Below are 22,250 nucleotides of genomic sequence, written 5' to 3' on the forward strand. Positions count from 1 at the left end.
TGCTTTATGGCCAGGTGGGCTTATAAAACTCTGACAAAGCTGATTATATATTGGACAACAGTCATATCACAACCAAGATTATTTAGTATATATTAACCAATGCTGTTGGTTGGATGGACATACATAATTTGTAATAAAAATGGGAATAACTCTTCAAATACAATTACAGACATAATATCAAATCATGATATAACTGCATACCATATTTCATGACGATATCTCAAAGTGTTCAGGGGGTATTAAGTAAACAAAAACAAACAGAAATGTTGGACAGGCTGTGTATAATAATGATATAAACATGTATCAAGTTTTGTCTCTTAATTTCACAAGGATGTCAAGATACAGTGCATAAAGGAAAGCAAAACGGAAAACTGAAAATACTGAGCAATGACCTTTTGACCTTCCAGACAGAATCACAGTGTGGTAGGAGCTAAACTTCTTAATGAATCATGTCCCAAGCTACATCCCTGAATTTTAATTGCTTAAATGTTAGCGGAAAGGTGTAATCCAGCCATGACCATGACCTTTAAGAAATGAACCCAAATGGCATTCATCATACCTTCTGGTAATGACCTTGGTATTTAAGATATGAACCCAAATGGCATATATCATACCTTATGGTAATGACCTTGGTGTTTAAGATATGACCCCAACTGGCATTCATCGTACCTTCTGGTAATGACCTTGGTGTTTAAGATATGAACCCAAATGGCATTCATCGTACCTTCTGGTAATGACCTTGATGCTTAAGATATGAACTCAACTGGCATTAATCATATCTTCTGGTAATGACCTTGATGTTTAAGATATGAACCCAACTGACATTCATGATACCTTCTGGTAAGACCTTGGTGTTTAAGATATGAACCCAACTGGCATGTATCTTACCTTCTTGTAATGACCTTGGTGTTTAAGATATGAACCCAACTTGCATTCATCATACCTTCTAGTAATGACCTTGATGTTTAAGATATGAACCCAAATAGCATTCATCATACCTTCTGGTAATGACCTTGGTGTTTAAGATATGAACCCAACTGGCATTCATCATACCTTCTGGTAATGACCTTGATGTTTAAGATATGAACCCAACTGGCATTCATCATACCTCCTGGTAATGACTTTGATGTTTAAGATATGAACCCAAATGGCATGTATCTTACCTTCTTGTAATGACCTTGGTGTTTAAGATATGAACCCAACTTGCATTCATCATACCTTCTAGTAATGACCTTGATGTTTAAGATATGAACCCAAATAGCATTCATCATACCTTCTGGTAATGACCTTGGTGTTTAAGATATGAACCCAACTGGCATTCATCATACCTTCTGGTAATGACCAGTTGTTTAAGATATGAACCCAACCGGCATGTATCTTACTAGCTACGATGTCGTAGCCTCAACTTGATTTTTTGTGGTTGAGGCTATGAACTAATCCCATATCATGTAATGGAGCAAAATAAATCATCACCTAAGTCAGAAAAACAAACAGTGTAGAAATCAACTACATAAGTATAATCATGTTGTGAAAGAAGTTTGGCTTATTTTGAATTGATTAAGCCCTTACACGATAAAATAAATTGGCATGGTTACTCTAACCTTATCCTGTCCGCCATGACAGATAACGCAAGACTCGCTGTGACCCCTTTTCTACGTAAGGCTTGCCAGACTATATTTTGGATATTCTACGCTATATTATTATCAATCAAGTGGCGAATAATCGCTTCTTGGTGGAATTTCAAAGTTGCCGAGAAACTGTATTTACTTTTAATGCACCGAATTTCTGACCCAAACGGCGCAATATTTTTACTACGATTTGTTTACATTTCCAAATAAGGCGTCAATGTCCTTATATGGCACACAAACAAACGAGGCTGAGAACGGAAGTAATCATTTTTTGAAATAATATGGCGGACGATCTAAACGAAAATATCGGCTAGAAAAGGTAAACGAGATTTTACAACTATTTCTACAATGATTTTCGATACTTCCGGTATCAAATAAGAGGACTACTACATTTATTTGATTATATTCGAGGAATATGTTTAAAGTGCTATTATTAGGCTAAAAGAACGCCGGGTGTGAATCACACCCGGCTTGCTCCATTAACACGTATATGCTCATGTTAGTACCCTGTCCACGAGGTACGAGTAAGGGTACTAATATTAGTACTAGTATCTTACCTTCTTGTAATGACCTTGGTTTTTAAGATATGAACCCAACTTGCATTCATCATACCTTCTGGTAATGACCTTGATGTTTAAGATATGAACCCAAATAGCATTCATCATACCTTCTGGTAATGACCTTGGTGTTTAAGATATGAACCCAAATGGCATTCATCATACCTTCTGGTAATGACCTTGATGTTTAAGATATGAACCCAACTGGCATTCATCATACCTCCTGGTAATGACCTTGACGTTTAAGATATGAACCCAACTGGCATTCATCATACCTCCTGGTAATGACCTTGATGTTTAAGATATGAACCCAAATAGCATTTATCATAACTTCTGGTAATGACCTTGGTGTTCAAGATATGAACCCAACTGGCATTTATCATACTTTCTGGTTGTTGTTGTTGTTGTTGTGGGCTTTAATGCCATTTTTCAGCACATGATAGGCTATACATGGCGGCCAGTATTAATGGTGGAGGAAGAACCCGGGAAAACCCCGGAAAGAACCACTGACCCACGAGAAGCTACTGGCAAGCTTTCTCACATACTCACATTAGCTGAATCCGCATACTTTCTGGTAAAGTCCTTGATGTTTATGATATGAACCCAAATGGCACTCATCATACCTTCTAGTAATGACCTTGATGTTTAAGATATGAACCCAAATAGCATTCATCCTACTTTCTGGTAAGACCCTGGTGTTTAAGATATGAACCCAACTGGCATTTATCATACTTTCTGGTAAAGTCCTTGATGGTTAAGATATGAACCCAAATGGCACTCATCACACCTTCTGGTAATGACCTTGATGTTTAAGATATGAACCCAACTGGCACTCATCATTCCTTCTGGTGATGCTGTGTGAGGAAACAAAGTTTCATCTCTTAATTTCAACTGACTCAAAAGGCACAAGTTACACAGCAGGCAGGAAAAGTGAGATGGAAAACTTACAATATTAAGATATGACTTGAGTTTGAAGATAACACTAAAATGATTGTATGCAACACACCTTCTTATGATGACATTTAAGAATATGAAATTTCATTCCTTAATTTCAAATGGCTTTAAAGTTATAAAGGGAATTGGAAAGTGTGAAGGAAAAATTAAAAAACAAAGCTGTGACCCTGATCTTGAATAATCCCTCACATCTAAAGTCATGTTCAAATCAGCATGACACAATATCCAAAAACCATAATTGTTGCTTTTTTTGATTTCCTTCCATAAATTCCTTTTTATACTTCCATGCTGATTTTTATAACTTTTCATAGACAGATTTCCCAATTCTACTTCAACATTTCTGGATGCAATTTCCAGAAAATCAGTTATGAATAAAATTGATCCAGGAAGTGTTTTGCAAAAAAATATGGACAGAGGTGCTCCTGTAAAGTTAGTCTAGTTCCATGACCAACTCCACAGAATCTAATATGACAACTTGGATCTGGAACAAACATGGTTAAGCAGCTACTGCATTTGACTACAATGATTGGTAAATTTTTGCCAATTAATTTATGGGTCATTTTAGTAAGACTTTAATTGTAAGAGTTGGCAGGTCTGCAAGTTTACAAAACTTCATTCTCTAATTACAATCAGCTGGAAAGATAAAGTGTGAGTACGATTTCGATTTTTAACAAAGCTTTAACACTTTTTCAGCCATAACACTACAATGCCTGCAGTGTGGCAGTTTATAGTGGTGTCTAGCACTGGGGAATCATGCCACATACATGTAGCTTGATGTCCCACCCAGTTACATTATCCTAACACCAGGACAACCAGTCCTAACACTAACTTCATAATGATGAGCATCAAGCGAAACAGTGTAAGTACCATTTTTCATATAAATCTTTGGAATGACTCGCCAGTGTTCAACCCAAAACTTCCCACATCCAAATTAATTAATTTTGTTGGTATCTCAAGAACTAATGTGTCAGTACATTTAAGACCTTGAAGTAAAACAAAATTAAGACAATTTCAAGCAATAATGAAATATAACACACCTGCTGTTCCCTCTAGACCCATTGCTATAGCCCTTGCTTCTGCAGCTGAAACAAATTTGCTGAAATCCTTAAGAACTATCTCATCTGTAGGAGTTGACAATGGTCTTATGGCTGACCAAAGGAATGAAACACCAACATCTAATGGCAATGATCCAGTTAGAAGCAAGGCATGAGTCAGGACTCTTCCTGCAACTCGAAACACGGCTTGTGACTCCAATAATCTTGCTATAGGCACACATGGAACCTTAACTGCCTCTCCATGGAAAAAATCCCTTGTAATATTATTCCAATATGAGGCAAACATATCTCTGGTCAATCCTCCAGAATCATTTCCCTGTTCCCCCTCAAACTCCACACAAATTTTGTGCTGGAGAATTTCTGGTTCCTCATCTCCGCCATAGATTCTGTTTAAGTCTTCAAACACAAATTCCCTCCTGATCACTAGATCCTTTTTCTCAAGCAGGGTTTGCCTGACATTATCTGAAATAAAATGAAGTACAATTCAAGAATTAAAACTACAGGAGTGGTGAGAAATTGCTCATAAATATAGCTGTTTCCACAGCATCCCACCCATCCACATGATGGAAAAGTCTCTAATAAAACAAGAGTCCTTTGATGGGACTGATGCTCGGTTTCCACGACATCCCACCCATGCCACATGATGGACAAGTCTATAATAAAACAAGAGTCTTTTGATGGGACTGATGCTCTGTTTCCACAGCATCCCACCCATGCTACATGATGGACAAGTCTATAATAAAACAAGAGTCCTTTAATGGGACTGATGCTCTGTTGTTCAAACAAATTTACAGGAACACAAGACAAGACTATTTCTTCTTTTTAAGTGCTGAGTGTTGCAACTGAATAAAATTAGCTTTAAAATCAGCACCACTTTGATTGAAGACAATCTAGACACCATCAGAATACTTTTGGTAACAACTACATGCTAGTCCATTCTGGAAAATTAGTTTTTCAACATGTTAATTGTGGCAGCCATATTGGTTGTCTGTGGGGCATCAGCTGTACATTATAAGTAAGAAGTGGTTTGGTAAGTAAGAAGTGGTTTGGTGAAAACTCTATGTTGATACAACCATCCATTCTGAAGGATTTTTTCAAGATCGTGGCCATAACGGATGTCAATTAATTTTAATCAGGACCAACTCAATACCATAAGAAAACTCTATTTTAATATGACTTCCATTCAGGACAAGTAACAAAAAGAACATTTTCAAGATGGCTGCCATGGGGGCTATATTTATGTTCAGACTGGCACCATTATCATTCAGGATCAATTGCATATCCTAATTAGTCCTATAGTGAAAATGCCATGTCAATATGACTTTCCATTTAGAAGAAGTAGCAATAGCAAGATTTTCAAGATGGCTGCCATAATAGCCATACTGGATGAAGATCAGTACCAATTTCATTAGGTACCAGCAAGACATAGGATTTCTGGTGAAAACCAATGTCATCTAGGAGTAGCAATAGCATTTTCAAGATGGACAGATTATTACAACTTTTATTTAAGACCAACCAGTCACCATTAAATTTATAAACTCCATGCTGATATGAAGAAGTCATATCATGATTTAAAGATGGCCACTGTGGTGGCCATCTTGGATTATCCAATGGAACTATATTCATTTAGGATCAACGAAATATTATATGAAGTCCTTTGGTAAAAATACCATTTACAAATATGACTATCCATCTAGAAGGAGCAGCAATATGATTTTCAAAATGGTCACCAGAGCAACCATAATTGAGGTCAGACTGACACTGGTAGAAACTACATGTCAATGTGGCATGACACTGGTAGAAACTACATGTCAATATGACATGACACTAGTAGAAACTACATGTCAATATGACATGACACGCAGAAACTACATGTCAATGTGGCATGACACTGGTAGAAACTACATGTCAATATGACATGACACTGGTAAAAACTACATGTCAATGTGGCATGACACTGGTAGAAACTACATGTTAATATGACATGACACTGGTAGAAACTACATGTCAATATGACATGACACTGGTAAAAACTACATGTCAATGTGGCATGACACTGGTAGAAACTACATGTTAATATGACATGACACTGGTAGAAACTACATGTCAATATGACATGACACTGGTAAAAACTACATGTCAATATGACATGACACTGGCAGAAAGGACAAATCAACACTGCTTTATAAATTAGAAAAAAAGAATATGTGATTGAGGACACTGTCATGCCCCTTGCAGAATATGTGGACTTCATATTATTTGGCTAAAGTTAGACATGTAGACTAGTTATAGTGAGTGTTGACTATAAATAATGTATTAGTATATTTTCGTTTTGTATTCTGGTTCTAATCCACATAGATTTTGCCCACTTTAGCCAAGTATTTTGACCTGCTGAAGATCCAGGATTGTAGCAAAGATAATTGTTCATTTTTTATAAAATGTACACATTTTATGCTTAGATTATGCTCTTTTGCCACATATTAGCAAAAACTACACTTATATCTCTCTAGAGATTGGGCTTTATACATACATAAAAAAACTACAATGAAGGACCCTTCTCACATGACCTACTTAAGAACCAATGCTGATATTTCAAGCTATATTTCACATGGTTCATTTGAAGACAACATGTCTGCAAATGGTGACTTAAGGAAGTCGTAGCCATCTGTGACCAATATATTAGACCTACTTGGAGCCCTAGAATCTGACCACATGTGTATTTCTTCCTTTTCTATGCAGTCTCGTATACCTTAATGTGCTACAGTCAACTTTTTCAAGTGTGAATATAGAATTCTAATTTGACTGTGGTTCATTTTCAAAAGGGGTGTAGAGTTTTATTTAAAAGACCAACTATCTATGTTTTTCACTGAAAAAACTACCCTTCAACTGGTAAAAGTGATTTTGACTGAAAACCTCCCCACCAATCTAAATCTGCCATGATGGTAATTAAACAGCTACATAAACAAAAGTTAAAGGTGCCACTTTGTTCAAACTTTTATAACATGAATATGATAAAGGAGAAAACAGGGGATTGCATATACTAAAAATACATTTTATTTCAAGCTTTGCATTTAACATGAATATAAAATTATGCAAATACTGAAGATCTTATTTAATTTACTAGTGTTGAAAATTTCCTTGGCTGTAAACATAATCCAGTTTATCCAAAGCTGGTTATCTCTATACTAAATCCAATCCCCAGGGAGTCACTACCTAATTCTTTAGTACTCTGAAACTATATTCAATGCCTGTAGAGAATTAATCAATGCCTAATTCTTTAATACTCTAAAACTACATCTACATTAATCTAGTAGTTTAAAACAATATCCAATGCCTGGAATAGAAATAATCACTTTCTAATTCTCAAGCACTCTAAAACTATAGTCAATACCTGGAGAAAATTAATCACTGCCTAATTCTCTGGTATGCTGAAACAATATACAATTTCTAAGAAATAATCACTATTTAAATATCTAGCACAGTATCTCAGAAAAATAAAATGGAGTATACAGACTTCCTTCATAACCACATTTCCATATTTTCTCCCGTATATAATATTGTTCTATTCAAAAAGATTGTCTTTATCAATAAACAGATATTGAGTTATACCTGATTTTACCAAACCTGTCACTGCTCCAGTGGCCTAGTGGTTAGAGCATCCACCTTGGATGCAGGAGGTAGTGGGTTTGATCCCTGGCCAAGTAATAGCAAAGACTTACAAAATGGTACTAACAGCTGCCTCGCTTGGTGCTGAGCTTGAAGAGGTGTTAGGACTGGTTGGCCTGGTGTCAGGATAATGTGACTGGGTGGGACATCATACTACATGTCTGTGGCATGATGCCCCAGTGCTAGACATCACTATAAACTGCCACACTGCAGACATCATAGTTATTGGCTACCTATATCATGATGACATACTTGGAGATATGTGCCTTTTCCAATGACAGTGAGGTAGCTAACCCAAGCAGGTATTGAACCTGCAACCCTTGGATTACAAGTCCAATGTTCTACCAATAAAAGCTTCCCTAAAGATGTCTGAATGCACTATGTAATGTCAATTATTCCTGTATATATTGTAACACCCCGTGTGTTATATATCGAAAACACCAGAGTTCAAGACTGAAAATGCTTTTTAGTAAATAATAAAGGTGATATAGAACATGCTTCTCAATATGGCATAGTGATTTTACATAAACACAGTGTTCATCACAACACTATCGGCTTTTGATAATATAAATCAGACTTAATTGTCTAAATGCTAAAAGAAAATAATACACCATATTATGGTAAAATTAATTCTACTATTAAATTCCTGTGTATATTAACAGCTAAATATTGGATTGACTATGATACATTCTGACATGATAGCGTGATCTCAATAAAAACTATAATTTAGGTACAAGTGTACTTGAGCAGTGTGGTGGGAGATAGCAGCAGTTTTATAAAGAATTATATAGCAATTCTAAAGCATTTAAATTCAATGGCAATCATGTAATAAATCTATTTAAAACTTCTCATAACAATTAGATTCAGTTATGGGATGTCAAAGTGCCAAAGTTAATATCGGTTGTGTAAAAATATATATAAGTGATGATTTGCCGAAATTCTTTTCTACTTAGATGTTCATACTTTGCCGCTCTGACAGCTATCTGCCAGTGTACTGTCTGCACTCATATTTACAGACTCCTATTTAGGTCACATGACCTTAGTTAGCCAATCAATGTTTGTCCTTCTCAGGGTTAGCCATGGCGGTAACCGAGTCAACTGTTCTAACTGCATGAAAAAATCCCTCTGCACACAAAATTTAGACAGAAGTAAGTGTCCTCTCAATGTCCGTGGTGTGAGTTTTTACTTTTAATCTTATTTATATATTCATACCTATGATTAAGTAGAACTGAACAAAACGGACAAGTGAATTTCGATGCAAATCGAGTGAGAGTACAACGTACTGCTGATGCAATGAGTCGTAATACGGTTAAAAATAGTCCCTATCAAATACATACTATTTCGCACATTAAAGTAAAATAACAAATTCTACATAACCAAGAACTTACAATAATGAACAGTAACATTAGTTCTAACTCATTGTTCAACAAAAGTCTGACAAATATGATTCTTTGGCTGGGCATATTGATTCCATCACTCTCCTGCATCTCCGCTGTTTCGGCAATGAAACTCCTCTGGATGGTTGAAGTCTCTAATTTTTGGACTAGCATCATATTTCTGGCTTTGATATTCCAAAAATCATGGAAGGTAAGATAATTCATTTCCTAAACCATTTATGTGAAATTCCAGCATGACACACGCAATGGTCCAACATGAAAATGAATATGACACAATGACTTCTATTATGCAAAGTTCTTTCCACTTAATGTTGATATCCCAGGGCTTGTAGAACTGTTGATGTCTTTAAATGAATTTCTTGATGAATTCATTAAAACTCATGACAACAGCGTGACATTACAAGGACCATATAAAGGTTTTATACACACATTTAGGATAAAACACAGAGTACACATTTATAAGAGATGCAGATGGCGGTCTAAACAATGATGGCTGGGTGGCATGCATTCAGGAACGGAAGAAGGAATGTAGTTTTTAATAACATTTTGGTGTGCTGAGTTAGGTATTACAATATTTATATAAATATTTTCAAGTTTAGAAGCTTACTTACCCAGGGCATCAAGGAAACACTGCAAGTGATCAGACTCTTCATAATCTGGGTTGGCTTCATCTGTTTCTTCAAACTCTGAAAAAAAATGGTAACTAATGAGGTAACAAGAGTACAAGGAATTGCACACTACACACCTGCCCCATATTTAATAGTCCTCTGTGTAGATGACTAAAAACGTTGGGGCAGAAATAACAATTATTCAGGCACAGTGACCTAAATGTTTTGACCCCAAAATCAAAAGTCTTCATCCTTAGCCCAAGCACAATCCATCCACAAAGTTTGGGCCAGTTATGTGATGTAGAACTATTGTCATTGCACAGAAATCATTTCTCCTTGTTTTGTCAAAGTGACCTTAATCTTCGCTTATTGATCCCAAAGTTGAAAGGATATCTCCTCACCCAAAGTGCAAGCCATCGACAACATTGGACGATGGTAAATTGTGGAGAAGTAGAGTTACTGTGTGGAACCTACTGGGGTCCAGATGATCCAAAAGTGATTCTAGCCATTTCCTGACTTGTTTTTAGAGGCTACTGAGAAACTAAACTGAGGGGTAAGAAGTAGATTTTGGAGGTTCTGCTTTGGTGGTGGTTGGGAGGAAAGCATAAATTAACTTTAATTATGTAATACTCCTGGTTGATCTTGCCATACTTACCTCTTCCAGGAAATAAGTCTTGTCCAAGCTCATAATTCCTTCCTCCAGTTAGTTTGGAAGGTTCTAGAACACCTAGAATAGAGACTACACAAACCTAGTCTAACTCCCACATCACAGATCAATGCAGATAACACCTCATACCAATGGACCAGTCCAAATCTGCTATCATAGTTTGTCCTTGGGCAAGGCACTTAACTCCAGCTGCCGCAGCCCTAAATAACCTACTTGTTTGCTGTGCCATAAAGCATCAAAACAAGCCATCCTCTTTGACTGGAACCTAGACTATACCTTGGACATCAGAACATGGTGAAATGAGGAAATCTTGCAATGGCGAGAAGTATTACATAATGAAAATCTGTTTTACTCTGCATTTTAATAGCAGTAACACAATACCTGCTGCTAGTGTCAATTTGGAGGGAGGCTGATGGCTTCAAGAAACTGGAAAAAAAGAGTGCTCTTATCCTTATGGTATGAATGTTAACTATCGTAGCTGGAAGAAGGTTGGGCACCTTATTGTGCCATTACTATCGGGCCAAAGGAGACAATGCCTTAATTCTGCTGTATCAATGACGGAAAGTAAAATGAAGAGAAAGTAGTGTGTAACCATCACAATGCAGCTCTCATAACATTCTCCAGTGAAGAATGATTAGGATACGCCCTGGAAATGGTGAAAGATGTAACTTCATGGGCTTTAATTCTCACGGAAGAATGGTCGGTCTCGGTAAGGAAATTATAAGCGTTCTTGATAGTGAAGACAATCTGCCTAGAAATGGTCCATACCAAATATCAGAAGACCCCTTAATAGGTAGGAAGACATGCTTTATACCCTTTCTTCTTCATTCTGATGCAGCTAAATAAAACATTAAAGCCATAATTGGGCAGAGTAGATCATCCCCAGGAAAAATATGACTAAGACTGGGGATTTCAACAATGAGTGAAGCTAACAAAAACAGCTGGTTCTTTGCCAGACACCCAGGAAAGTAAAGGAAAGAACTGACTCATCATTCTCACTCCTTCTTGCCGATACTAAGGAGATGAGAAAGACAGTTTTAAGGATAAGGTTCTCAAAGGAAGCATCACTAAATGGCTCATAAGAAGACTTCAAGAAAGGCCACAAATCACACAAGAGGTTCCATCTTGCCATCATTGAGCAAGAAACTGGTCTCTGCAGCTTGAAATACCTGATGAAATCCAAATGATGAGGGTCCAACCTAATGGACAGGTCATTACAGAACTTGAGCATGTTTTGCATGGCAGCCCTATAGCCAATAATGGTAGAAACTAAACATTCTTTCTCTTTGAACTGGAAAAAAAGAACGTCTGGCATTGTGCTCAGATGGGGACAAAATTGGATGAACATGTTTCCTACCTAACCAGCTATAAAAGATTCTTCACACTGCACAAAGACCTCAGCCTTCTAGCCTGGATGAAGCAATTATTGGCATTGCTCAAAAATATATACAGGAAGACTGATCATTTGTGATGAGCCAAGCATGAGGGTAGAAAATCTGTGACTTACCATGGAAATGAAATTGCCTGTGACCTGCCTTTCCCTTGTAAATTTATTGTTTCCATTTTATATAATGAACTTAAGTTTTAATCAATCAGCCAAGTTTTTGTAAATAACCAATAGAAACAGTCATGTTCACTAAGCCCCAGCTATAAAGTCATGTATAAGCTATAATCTAATGTCTTGGAAATATTACTGTAGCCATGTGTTAGATGTAAAAGTATTGCCACAGGCTAGTGTTAAACTTTTACGCAATGTTACCGTGACCTGCCAGAGACCGGAAACTTGAGTTGGCAAAGGCGACCGCTCACATCATGTGACACAGGCTTGCCATATCACACCTATGTGTTACAGCTTAGTCCTAAGATCAGAGGGAAGCCAGTGGGGTGAACAAGGTGTGTTCTTATCCATACCCACATTGACAGACAGTGAGAGGGACATTGTCCGCTAAGTTTGATTGGATCGGTTCACAGCAATATCCAGTTGGGATTGAAATAGGTGTGATTATAATTCCGATCCGAAGGATAACTTTCAGAACTTGTAAATGAAAAGTTAGTTTCACCTAGACAGACTGCTGACAATAGGGTTACTCTGAGAGAAGCCACTCATAATTTCATGGTAAAACTTATAGAGGTAGATTCTAAGGAAAAACAAAGCTACGAAAAGGAAGCTTTTTAGGAGACACAGAACTTTGGGTTTGGTAGAGTCCTGAGTCTTCAAGAGTTGGAGCCAGAAGTGAGACTAACTGAAACAGTCTAAGTCAAAGGAAATCTAGTCAGTGGAGAGAAGGTGGAGGAGAAGGAAAAGGAGTCTGGAGGAGAAAGATTTTAAGTTCTAATCACTACACTGGTCAAGGTTGCATGTTTCTGTGAAAAACTAATAAATTTTAGAAAATGGGAAATGTTATCAAAGGTGTTGACAATAATTAATTGTAATGTTTTTACACAAGTGATGCTATTTATTGGAAAATTACCTTTCAAATTCCATGTAGTTCTTTCAGAGTTAATTAGTTCTGATTGTCCTAACATTCCTGAAGATCCAGGCTGAGGTGATGATGTTCCTGGTCTTAAATGTTCTGGTGGTGACCATGGTGGTGATAGTGACCTGGGTGGAGAAGGTAGTGACCATGGAGATGTCATTGACCCTTGTGGAGGAGATGGTGACCATGGAGGTGTCAGTGACCTTTGTGGAGGAGATGGTGACCTTGGTGGTTGATGAAAATGATCATCATCAGCCTAAAGAAGAAAGAAAACAAGAACTATACAAATGCTGATGGAAGCTACATCATTCCTTACAAACTCTTCTCCATGTATCATCATGTGACTCAAAGTCAGTAGATTCATTGTCTATAATTCAAAAACTTGGGAGAAACATAGCATTCAAATAAACAACACCAAGCTTTTGTTTGTGACTACTAAAATTTAATTTTACTTTATTCATTAAACAGGATGTGTTTTGACATCAACTGTTACAGTCTACTCAGAATTCCTTCTGATAATGGCTGAGGGCAAATGTAAAGTATTCTCAAATATTTCTCAGTTTCTGGTTTGACAATTTAAGATTTGTCTATGTGTAATTATTGTATTCCATATAAAAAGATGTTTCCTGTGCTTGTGACCATGTTGTAAAATCCAGTCTAATTTGTTTTATCTCTCATCCATTTATCTGTCAAGTTCCATACAATGCCATAAATAGGAATAAATTCTTAATCATAATTCATAACTGTATCCAAGGCAACAACAATGGCTTTTATCGGACATTTCTTGTGACAATGGTTTGTATAAGATCTAGGTTACACTGTATCACAATATAAGATCCCAATGTGGACATGAGATTCCTTATGTGTCTACAGAAACATACCATCTACTGGTGTAATTTTGCATGCACAGTTGAGACATAAAATTTTTATTAATTTTTTAAACTAATTTTTGGTACACAGAAGTTTTATTACTGAAATCTTAAAATTTTTCATAAAAGTTTTAAATTTAACAATATTTTTCTGAATTAAAAAATATAAGGTAATTTTACAATTACATTGGTTGCATGTGAATTTTATACTGATGATTATATAAGTTTTTTAGAGTCATCCTCAATGCCAGGTCTTTTAATTTATCACACACAATCACATCTTAACTATTCTAACATAAACTTTTGTACCTTAAATTTGTTTCATTTGTGCAAAAATAATTACAAGACATACATTATACCCAGTTTCAATCCTTAATCTAAAATGACTTTAAAACTGTAGAGTAGAAGGAAGAGTGTGATAAAAATGTAAAATACTGAGCTAAGACCTTGACACAGCACTTTCTGATGTAGAATACGGAGCTAAGACCTTGACCATGCACTTTCAGTTGTAGAATACTGAGCTAAGACCTTGACCATGCACTTTCTGATGTAGAATAGTGAGCCAAGACCTTGACCCTGCACTTTCAGTTGTAGAATACTGAGCTAAGACCTTGACCAAGCACTTTCTGATGTAGAATACTGAGTCAAGACCATGACACAGCACTTTCTGATGTAGAATACAGAGCTAAGACCTTGACCCAGCACTTACAGTTGTAGAATACTGAGCTAAAACCTTGACCCAGTACTTTCTGATGTAGAATATTGAGCTAAGACTGTGACCCAGCACTTTCTGGTGTAGAATATTTAGCTAAGACCTTGACTCAGCACTTTCTGATGTAGAATACTGAGCTAAGACTGTGACACAGCACTTTCTGATGTAGTATATTGAGCTAAGACCTTGACCCAGCACTTTCTAATGTAGAATATTGAGCTAAGACCTTGACCCAGCACTTTCTGATGTAGAATACTGAGCTAAGACTGTGACCCAGCACATTTTGATGTAGAATACTGAGCTAAGACTGCAACCCAGCACATTTTGATGTAGAATAGTGAGCTAAGACTGTGATGCAGCACTTTCTGATGTAGAATACTGAGTTAAGACCTTGACCCAGCACATTCTGATGTAGAATACTGAGCAAAGACTGTGACCCAGCACATTCTGATGTAGAATACTGAGCTAAGACCTTGACCCAGCACTTACAGTTGTAGAATACTGAGCTAAGATCTTGACCCAGCACTTTCTGATGTAGAATACTGAGCTAAGACTGTGTCCCAGCACTTTCTGCTGTAGAATACTGAGCTAAGACTGTGACCCAGCATTTTCTGATGTAGAATACTGAGCTAAGACCTTGACACAGCACATTCTGATGTAGATACTGACCTAAGACCTTGACCCAGCACAAGCAGATGTAGAATACTGAGCCAAGACCTTCACCCAGCACTTTCTGATGAAGAATACTGAGCTACGACCTTGACCCAGCACTTTCTGATGTGGAATACTGAGTTAAGACCTTGACCCTGCACATTCAGAAGTAGAATACTGAGCTAAGACCTTGACCCAGCACATTCTGATGTAGAACACTGAGCTAAGACTGTGACCCAGCACATTCTGATGTAGAATACTGAGCTAAGACCTTGACGCAGCACTTTCTGATGTAGAATACTGAGCTAAGACCTTGACCCAGCACAAGCAGATGTAGAATACTGAGCCAAGACCTTGGCTCAGCACTTTCTGATGAAGAATACTGAGCTACGACCTTGACTCAGTACTTTCTGATGTAGAATACTGAGCTAAGACATTGACCCAGCACTTTCTGATGTAGAATACTGAGCTAACACCTTGACCCAGCACTTACAGTTGTAGAATACTGAGCTAAGACCTTGACCCAGCATTTTCTAATGTAGAATACTGAGCTAAGACCTTGACACAGCACATTCTGATGTAGATACTGACCTAAGACCTTGACCCAGCACAAGCAGATGTAGAACACTGAGCCAAGACCTTGGCCCAGCACTTTCTGATGAAGAATACTGAGCTACGACCTTGACCCAGCACTTTCGGATGTAGAATACTGAGCTAAGACCTTGACCCAGCAATTTCTGATTTAGAATACTAAGCTAGACCTTGACCCAGCACTTTCTAAGCATGATGGACAAGTATGACAAGTTTCATCTCTTAATTTCAAATGGTTTTAAAGTTATACTGGTAAGGAAAGTTAAGACCCTAATGCAGTATGCAACACACCCTCCAGTTATGATGTAGTGTAGTACACAACACACTTTCTAGTTATGATGTAGTGTAGTATACAACACACCCTCCAATTATGATGTAGTGTGGTACACAATATGCCTTCTAGTTATGATATGACCCTAATGCAGTATGCAACACACCCTCCAGTTATGATGTAGTGTAGTATACAACACACCCTCCAATTATGATGTAGTGTAGTACACAATACGCCTTCTAGTTATGATATGACCCTAATGCAGTATGCAACACACCCTCCAGTTATGATATAGTGTATTACACAACACACCTTCGAGTTATTATGTACAAGTATACCTTGTTTCATCCCTTGATCTCAAATGCCTTTAAAGTTATTATCCAGAAGGGAAAGGGTAATGGAAAAATAAAAATAGTAAGATGTACCCTTGGAGGCCATAGACCCAATGTTTACATGACACATATTGTGGGTATGTGGGAAAGCCTGCCAGTAGCTTCTTGTGGGTTGGTGGTTCTTCCCTGGGTTTTCCAGGGTTCTTCCTTCACCAGTTATACTGGCCACCATGTAAAGCCTATCTTGTGCTGAAAAATTGCATTATACCCTAGAACAACAACAACAACTACATGACACAATATCAAATAATGAAGTATACTTATACCGAGTTTCCTCCCTATGTTTCAGATGGCTTTAAAGCTACAGAGTGGAAAGGCAGTGTGTCGATAAACAGATGTTTAACCAGATGAGGGACAATAATGACTATACAGCATTTTAAATAACTTATTTTTACAAGCTCCTTTTGACACCATTTAGCTTGTTTTGCATGCATGCTTGAATTAAACATCAGACCTAAAATTAATGTTAGACAGAGACATAACAATGTTTATTGCTCACAACTCCAAGTAGCTGAAAAATATACTGAAGAAAAGAATGTTTACTGTTTAAAGAAAAGTCACAAAACCAGAGTTAGGAGGCAGACACGGAAAAAAATAAGTTACAAATGCCATTTGAGTAAAAGTGCAGATATAGGGATGAAATTGATCAGTGACCTTGACCTTAATGATAAAACTCTGACTGTGATACACAAGATGCCATAAAATAGAGAAATAAGGGTTGATAAATCTATAAATAAAATCTACTCTTATAATCAGACAAGTGCTAAAACAGCATAATCAGTAATTACATGGCTCAGCTCTACAAAACCTGCAATAGCCATTGTAAACATTAATTATCATGTAGAAAATAACTTCAGACTGAAGTGATCATGACATTGAAATGATGCTCCTTTTTCTAGATAAGGTTTTTCAATATTAGTTATTTTTTACCTTTTGCCTTTTAATCCTTTCAAAGTTAAAACTTTTAATTAGTACTGAATAGCCAATATTGTGTTGACATACCATTAAACCTCATCCACCCATTGATCCATCCATCCACACACACACACACACACACACACATATAAACATACATACACAAACATGCACACATATACATATACATATATATGCAGATAAGCACATACATACATACATACACAAACATGCACACACACATACACATAAATACATATACCCACATGCACATACATACATACATACATACATACATACATACATACTGTGACAGGATATAAAATACATAATACAATACAATAACATAATAATGAAAATAATATATTATTCTATCACATCAAAGAAATCATACCATGAATTGATAAAAAATACAGGAATTATTTTTTATTTTTAATATTATTGTTTCTAAATTCTTTTTCATAAGCTATTATTATTGTCCACCCAAAAATACAGATTTTACCAAGTGAAAGTCACAGGCTTTGAGTAATTCTGAGGTGACAGCCAACAAGCATGGTTAATACGTCAATAATTATCTTGATAAACCAATACGTGGATGGTTCACATGAAAAGGATGCAATATGCAGTCTAATTATATAATTCCAATACTCTTTCATGTATACAATACACAGTTCCCCTGCTGAGAGGAACCTATCACAACATATAGTGTACAGTAATTACAACTGAATAAACATACTGATTTTCAACTACACTGACATTTTGAGATGGCTAGGATATAAACAGCATGGACATGAAGCGAACAAACAATAATTAACAAATGTTAGTAAGCCATAAAATGATCTTGATATTTGGTGGTATTAGGTGTAACAGAGATGCACCTAATTACCAATTTTCATCCTAGAAGAAACCTACAGTCTGTCATCATGAGATAAATGCACAAACTTAAGTTATGCAGTAAATTTTGAAATGAATGTCAGAGTAACATCTTGTTGTAAGGGTACTAAGATTGATATAATTATCTATTTCGATGATTCTTGCACAAACAGTGGAAAATATGAAAATTTGTTGTCAGTGACCTACATTTGTAATGAGGGTGTAGTATGCATTCCATCACAAAGTTTCATGATTCTAGGTATAACAGTATAGCAACTAAATCATAATGTAACATAAGCCAGTAAATGTTGGTCACTGGGTCCTTTTTTTGTAATGGTGTGATACTAACAGAAATAAAATCTAACCTGATGATTCTAGCATGAACAGTGTTTATGAAATGAACTTAGAACACAAAAAGTAAACAAAAATCAATGAAATATGACATATGAGTCATAGTGACCTACTACTGTGATAACAGTATAGCAACCATCTACTTAGATAATTTCTGAATAAAATGAGTTTGAAAAAGAAAACAAAATTTAACACAGGCAAGTGAAGCCTGAAATTTGAGTCACAGTGCCCTACTTTTGCGATCTAAGCATAGTGCTTATGAAGTTCATTCCCTCACAAGTTTCATGACTGCAGGTATACAAGCACTATATAAAAAATTTGAGCTAATCACAAAAAGATCACCAAAATAATGTACATGCATGTACATTTACCCTTTTATTCCTGGGGTAGGTGCTATGATTCCCACTCCAAACTGTTGCATAGGGTCTAGAAAGAGTGAATGGTTGAGTGGAGGCTATACATATGTGTATTCTTTTATCAGTACAGATACAGGGATAGTACAATAGTTCTACTCTGCTTTATAAAGGGAAATTCAACCCGCTTTTATATATATAAAAATATATATATAAATTACCGGTATGTTCATGACCTAAATTTGATTGTGACCTAAATTTGATTGTGTGAAAGGTTATTTTCTGGATCTTATTCTTTGACCCTTCTAATATTCTTTTCATTAAACAGCAACAGCAGCCAGCTTGAAGTCAGCACTTACCAGATCAGGCAAGCAAATGAAAGCTCAACTCTACCGCTCAATATTTTCACTCTATCTTCAAATCATGTGAAACATAATTGTACCATGGTTCCTCACTGAAACTCACACAGCTTTTAAGATGAAGCAAAAGCAAAAGAAACCATTAAAGATGTCACTTTGACCATTATGAAAATGTTGAATACAACACATCATCTAGCCACAGTATAAACATACACAAAATTTCATTTATTTACCTTAAACTGCTTACTATACAGTAGTCCCCTTCTTGAATGGCCCCCCTGACCAGCGGCCACCCGCTCCTTACGGCCAGAATCCGTTGGCACTGACGAGTTTGTGTTCAAAAGTACCCCTCGTGAAAGGCCACCCGGCTAACGCGACCAGCATATTAGTGCAAAATTATAAAATTTACCCCTCACAAGCGGCTGCATTTTATTTGAATATGTATCCAGAACCAGTATTGTATTCATAACATGTGTTAAGTAATCCGATTTCTGTTTCCCGATGTCAGGTTTTCGTTACTGAAAGAAGTGTTGAGTAAAGTACATTTACCACTAAGGTTACTATTGTATCATTTACGCCTCACGAGAAGCCAAATTTATTCCATAAAAACCAAGAAAGACTCAAATTTTAATCCATACAAAAGGGTACGTACATGTAATCCAATTAGCCTTACTGCTGTGTTATCATAAGATGTCCGGTTTAGTCACTCTGATAATTGTTAAGATTACAATTATCGAACAGTAGTAACAGCTGAGAAGTGGCAGTATCGATGTACAATACACAAGCCAGCAGGAAAATGGTTTAACAGCCTTTATGGCTTCCCTTAGTAAGATGTTGAGCTTGTTCACTTTGGTAATCAGTGGCTATTACTACTGACAATAATTGTCAAAATTATGAATTCTAGCGACCGCGAGGTCAAATCTGCGTGATGTTAATGGTACATATCGAAGCCATTTTGGCATCTCACTTAGTTTCAAGAAATGTATAAAAACAATAGGGTACCAGACTGCGACTAACGAATCACGTGACAAGATCACTTCCTTTAAAAACACACAGCAATTTGTTTAGATGCATACAAAATTGTTTTATCAGTATTGTAGTTGGCAACATGAATAACTTAATACAAAAATATCAACATGTCATCGAGGAAAATAAAAATTCTCAGTTTAGAGGAGAACGTGAAAGTAATTCAACTGATGGGGGGTGGGGGGCGGTCGTCGAGGATCCTTGCAGAAAACTAACATTGGGAAGACTAAGATAAACAATATCGTGAAAGATAATGAAACAATTCTGCAGAAGTGGAAAGGTGAAATGGACGAAGAAAGGAAGATTGTTTGAGCCAGGAGACATTTGTATCCTGATTTGAAAGACAAGAAAAAGCAAAAATTTTGTCAGTTGAACTGGGATATGACGACTTTACCGCAAGTAACGGATGGTTGCACAGATTTCAAGTGCGACACAATATCAAGTGTTCTGTCATTAGCGGCGAATCAGCTGATGTTAATAATGAAGTTGTCAAAGATTGGAACAAAAGACTAAACGATATATGCAGGGGATATGACAGCAAGGATATTTTTAATGTGACGAGACTGGTTTGTTTTTTAGACTGTTACCAACAAAGTGACAGATGATGTGAATTGTAGCATAATTATAAAGACAGTTTTAAAACTATATCAATGGTTATTCATAGCATTCTTTTGCAAATGATGACAAAGTTTGTTTCACATTTATTTCACATCATGCATGTGATTTTTTAATTAAAATATTAAATATTTAAAATTAAATGTACTTGTGACTTTTTTCATATGTATTTACTATTTGCATTTGTCATACCCCTCTAGAAAGGCCACCCGCATTATAAGGCCACTTCCCAGCTGCATTAGGGGTGGCCTTACAAGAGGGGGACTACTGTATAACAGAAGGGAAGATGCTAGTAAAATGTAAATTACTGACCTGTAAACTTGACCTTAAAGCTGTTGTTGTTGTTTTAGGGTTTAATGCCATTTTTCAGCACAAGATAGGCTATACATGGTGGCCATTTTTAATGGTGGAGGAAGAACCCGAGAAACCCCACGGAAAGAATAAAAACCACAAATGTGTTGCAGGACAAATACTGCAAGTCTTATCCCCTACTCTCAAATATCTTTAATGTTATATTATGTGTTTGTGTTGTTTTTTGGGAAGATTTTGAATGTAGCTTTAAAAAAATGTCAGTCATATCGCTACTATGGCAGTTTATAGAGATGTCTAGCACTGGGGCATGCAGCATAATGTCCCACCCAGTCACATTATCCAGACACCAGGCCGACCAGTCATAACACTAACTTCTTAGTGCTGAATGAAAACATAAAATACTGACTAAAAGACCTTGAAGATGTGACCCCTAATGAGATGCTTTCTAATGATAATGTTTAAGTATAGCGAAATTCATCCTAAAGATGAAAGTGTTCTAAAGTTTTAATGTGGAAAGGAAATTGTTATGAAATAATTAAAAAGATTTCTTGTACTTGAACAGACCTTGTTATAAATAAGTAATACAAGCTTAATCTGAAGGAGCCCCTAAGTTAGAGACTGGAAGGTGTCAAAGAAAACATTCAGCATTAAAGCTGTGACTGTGACCTTGAAGATGTAATTCAAATGGTAAGTAACACAAGTTCTAAAGATGCTTAAGGATACCAAGCTTCATTCTTTCATCTCAATCAAATATAGAGCTATAGTGGAATGAAACATGTGAGAAAAATTTTTAAATATTGAGTCCTAACCCTGACCTTGTAGACTGGACTCCCAATGTGTTCACAACACACCTAAAGGCGAAAGACAAATATACCAAGTTTCATCAAATAATCTCAAATGGCTCAAACATTTTAGAATCAAGAGGAATGTGTGAGCAAAAGCATTAAGCCA

At 36.5% G+C, this 22,250-nt stretch overlaps 1 protein-coding gene across 5 annotated transcripts in view; it reads right to left on the reverse strand.

Moving 5' to 3' along the window:
* LOC149787228 (embryonic polyadenylate-binding protein-like) overlaps window positions 1-22,250 on the reverse strand; it is a 79,774-nt gene that overhangs the window by 6,270 nt on the left and 51,254 nt on the right. For 2 of the 5 annotated variants that reach the window (XM_089977724.1, XM_089977725.1), the window contains exons 10-12: window positions 13,004-13,265; window positions 9,869-9,943; window positions 4,177-4,656 (exon numbers count right to left, since the gene is read on the reverse strand). In XM_089977724.1, the coding sequence (XP_089833850.1) occupies window positions 4,177-4,656; window positions 9,869-9,943; window positions 13,004-13,265 (817 nt within the window). Of the gene's footprint in view, window positions 1-2,917; window positions 3,040-4,176; window positions 4,657-9,868; window positions 9,944-13,003; window positions 13,266-22,250 lie in introns of all 5 variants that reach the window. The other 3 variants (XM_089977728.1, XM_089977726.1, XM_089977727.1) reach the window with 3 other exon arrangements.

This window comes from Sinohyriopsis cumingii, chromosome 12 (genome assembly GCF_028554795.1).
Source record: "Sinohyriopsis cumingii isolate HCF-2022 chromosome 12, ASM2855479v2, whole genome shotgun sequence".
In the NCBI taxonomy this organism is placed as follows: Eukaryota; Metazoa; Mollusca; class Bivalvia; order Unionida; family Unionidae; genus Sinohyriopsis; species Sinohyriopsis cumingii.